This window comes from Musca domestica, unplaced genomic scaffold, assembly GCF_030504385.1.
Source record: "Musca domestica strain aabys unplaced genomic scaffold, Musca_domestica.polishedcontigs.V.1.1 14, whole genome shotgun sequence".
Lineage (NCBI taxonomy): Eukaryota > Metazoa > Arthropoda > Insecta > Diptera > Muscidae > Musca > Musca domestica.
In genome coordinates, this window is record NW_026712192.1 from 10,401,551 (window position 1) to 10,404,857 (window position 3,307).

Here is a 3,307-nt window from a genome sequence, read left to right on the forward strand (position 1 = left end):
AAGTGCTTTATGTATTCCCACCTTAATGTATTTATGGTATAAACAAATCAAATGGAAAAATAATTAAATTTTTATTTTTGGAAAAAATATCCACACGAGTAATTTCATGAAAGTATTTACATGAAACTTTTTTAAAACTATGTATTTTTCGTCTCAAGAGCTTCAGTTAAAAACGCCAACTTTCGTGATATTCTTTTCATAGAAATACCAGTGTGTGGACCGGGCCTATATAAAGCCTTCTTTTTTCGACTTAGGTAACCCTTCTTTGCTATCATTTCTGGTGAATGCATTTGTTAACAATTCAGTTGGCGAGGAGCTGGGAGCTGAGACAATTCCTATATCGAAAAGATGATTATGGCAAATAATAATGCCAATAATGAGACTGCAAATGCAAATTCAACAGAAACCAAACCGGCGTTTCCACGTTTGTATAATAAAATCGTCTTGACATTGGAAAACAGTCTGATACCGGAATCAAAACTTGATGAGACTCCATCACATTTGGATGGCTTGGATGCTGAAACTGAAAAAGATTTACGTATATTGGGATGTGAATTGATACAAACAGCTGGAATCCTGCTGAAGTTGCCCCAAGTGGCAATGGCCACAGGTCAAGTAATATTTCAGAGATTTTTTTATTCCAAAAGTTTTGTGCGTCACAACATGGAAACTGTGGCCATGAGTTGTGTATGTTTGGCATCAAAAATCGAAGAAGCCCCAAGACGGATACGCGATGTAATCAATGTTTTCCATCACATCAAACAAGTGAGAGCGCAAAAGTGAGTAGAATGAAATAACAACAAATCCGTTAGCGCTATTTGAATTCCTCTTTTTTTTGTAGAGATATTACTCCCATGATTTTGGATCAATATTATACCAATCTAAAGACTCAAGTTATTAAAGCAGAACGTCGTGTACTTAAAGAATTGGGCTTTTGTGTTCACGTTAAACATCCACATAAATTGATTGTTATGTATCTGCAGGTGCTAAAATATGAGAAGCATCAACAACTAATGCAAATGTCTTGGAATTTCATGAATGATTCGTTGCGTACAGATGTCTTTATGCGTTATAACCCAGAGACAATTGCTTGTGCATGCATTTATTTGAGTGCTAGGAAGTTGAATATTGCCCTGCCAACCCATCCAAATCCGTGGTATGGCATTTTCCAGGTGAATGAGGATGATATCATTGACATTTGTTATCGTGTAATGGAGTTGTATACTCGTGGCAAACCGAATGTGGAAAAACTTGAAGCTGCCGTTGAGGAGTTGAAAAAACGCTACATAGAATCACGAAACAAAAGTAAAGAAACTCATACTCCCCCAGCGGTTACCACGGTGGACCGTAATAATGGTTCTCACAATGCATGGGGTGGTTTTATACAACGAGCTGTACCTCTTCCACTGCCCAATGAGAAGTCACCCAGCAAAGAGTCCCGCTCACCATCTCGTTCACGATCAAGAGATTCACGACGTACCGCAAGATCACGTTCTCGTTCACGCACACGATCTAGATCGCGATCAAGGTCACGTTCTCGTTCGACTTCGGCAAGCCGTTACAAGAAGTCTCGACGTGATCGCGGTGGCAGAGATCGTGAACGTGAAAGAGAACGTGAACGGGAGCGAGACCGATCGCCTCCTTCACTCAAGAACAAGAAAAAGTCTCGTAACTATTCGAGATCTCCATCTAGTTCACCACATTCCAAACATCGCAAAAGGTTCCGATTTACATTATATACATGTTACGCATCAATACATAAATTGTTCTTTTTCTTTTAGGAAATCTTCCCGAGAACGTCACGCTGAAAAGTATATGGATAGGCGTGATAAGTACGACGATCGTGACAAACGTCCCAATATGCATCATCATCACCATCATTCGTCTTCATCGGCTGCAGGCAAACATCATCATAGCAGTTATAATTCACATCGTGATTCTCACCGTGAGACATCTAGAGATTCCAGAAACCGGAAACGCTGACATATTATTTATGATCAAGAGATATTTGAGTTAACTGATTAAAGTGTGCGGGATAATTTTAACGATTCTATTTCAGAGAGGACTATTCATTTTTTTCTAAATTCTGAAAATAAAACTAAATGTATATAAAACTTAAACGAGAAAAAGGTTTTTAATTTTTTTTTCAGCACAAATTTCATGATGAAAATTATGAGTTATGGGATCTTTTCAGAGAATTGTGGATATTTTCACAAGCCGTTCTATAATCATCATCAGAAATAAACAAAACAAATATATTTTAGTAGAAAATAATCTTTTTTATTTAAATATTTATCAATTTCAAATTTCTTATAGCCTACGAAATATGGCCAAAAAATGTGAACCTTTATTGCGCACAACTTTAGCACCTTCTTCGCTGCTTTGATACAACTTGGGAGTAATGGGATCATTGGCCTGCAATAGATAGTATCTGTTAATCAAATGCTTTACAATTATTCATTTACAGATAACCTACCTCTTCATCTGCAGAAACTCGTTCAAACAACGGATGTTCTTCCATATGTTTTACAATCCATTTGTGCAGATCCTCAACATCAGTCATTGTGTAAACAAGGCCCTAGAAATACATGGATTCCTTAAGAATGAACGCCAAAATAATATGTCATTATCACTCACCCCTTTTCTAAGAACGTAGGCATATTCTGATAACAGAGCTTGATTAATAATGCGCCACTTATGTTTGGCTTTCTTAAAATGTGGATCTGGATACAAAAAGAACATTTTATCCAGTTGATGTTTTACAAAATAATTAGGCAGGTACTTCATGGCATTGGTGCGTATACAGGCAATATTATTATATTTGCCAGGATGTAAAGAACGTAATGCTTTTATACGATCCATCACATAATCGGATACTTTTACACGAATTTCCATGCCAATGGCTAGACGGTCGGGAAACATTTCACCTAGGGTAACTAGAAAACCACCATAACCACAACCAATATCGGCAAATTCCACTTTTTTGGGGGGATTGTATGCATCGTACTCTGGGTATAGATCTTTCCATTGTACATCATCTGGATGAGCTGGACTAATAAAATAAAATGGCTTTTGAGTAAACGTTTTCCAGATCGATATTATTTAACTTACTAATCAAAGCAATGATCTGCTATTGGATTTGAATGAGCCCGTTGACGGTAATATCTTTTTTGAGGTAAGGATAAAGTTGTCTCCTCTTCTTTACTTGGAGCCATTTTTACATTGTTTATGGATCAACAACTAATAGGTTTTTTTGGAGCCCACGTTTCTAATGTTTGTGATGGTGGTATTCTTCTTCTTTTGTGTA

General features: G+C 37.0%; 2 protein-coding genes across 2 annotated transcripts; one reads left to right on the plus strand and one right to left on the minus strand.

The window, feature by feature from the left end:
* Positions 1-275: 275 nt before the first annotated feature.
* On the plus strand, positions 276-2,120 carry LOC101900987 (cyclin-L1). The gene is made up of 3 exons (XM_005190775.4): positions 276-779; positions 842-1,720; positions 1,782-2,120. The coding sequence occupies exons 1-3, from the start codon at positions 349-351 to the stop codon at positions 1,981-1,983; spliced, it is 1,512 nt and encodes a 503-aa protein (XP_005190832.1). The 5' UTR covers positions 276-348; the 3' UTR covers positions 1,984-2,120.
* Positions 2,121-2,258: 138 nt separating this feature from the next.
* On the minus strand, positions 2,259-3,307 carry LOC101900450 (tRNA (guanine-N(7)-)-methyltransferase). Its single transcript, XM_005190773.4, has 4 exons — positions 3,112-3,307; positions 2,638-3,052; positions 2,477-2,578; positions 2,259-2,415 (listed from the first exon to the last, which is right to left on the minus strand). The coding sequence occupies exons 1-4, from the start codon at positions 3,213-3,215 to the stop codon at positions 2,311-2,313; spliced, it is 726 nt and encodes a 241-aa protein (XP_005190830.1). The 5' UTR covers positions 3,216-3,307; the 3' UTR covers positions 2,259-2,310.

Coding starts and splice junctions, on each gene's coding strand:
- LOC101900987 (XM_005190775.4), top strand. CDS start 349: ATGATTATGGCAAATAATAATGCCAATAATGAGACTGCAAATGCAAAT. Junction 780..841: donor AAACAAGTGAGAGCGCAAAA/GTGAGTAGAATG, acceptor TTTTTTTTGTAG/AGATATTACTCCCATGATTT. Junction 1,721..1,781: donor CATTCCAAACATCGCAAAAG/GTTCCGATTTAC, acceptor TTTTTCTTTTAG/GAAATCTTCCCGAGAACGTC.
- LOC101900450 (XM_005190773.4), bottom strand. CDS start 3,215: ATGGCTCCAAGTAAAGAAGAGGAGACAACTTTATCCTTACCTCAAAAA. Junction 2,579..2,637: donor CCTACGTTCTTAGAAAAGGG/GTGAGTGATAAT, acceptor ATGTATTTCTAG/GGCCTTGTTTACACAATGAC. Junction 2,416..2,476: donor GAGTTTCTGCAGATGAAGAG/GTAGGTTATCTG, acceptor TATCTATTGCAG/GCCAATGATCCCATTACTCC.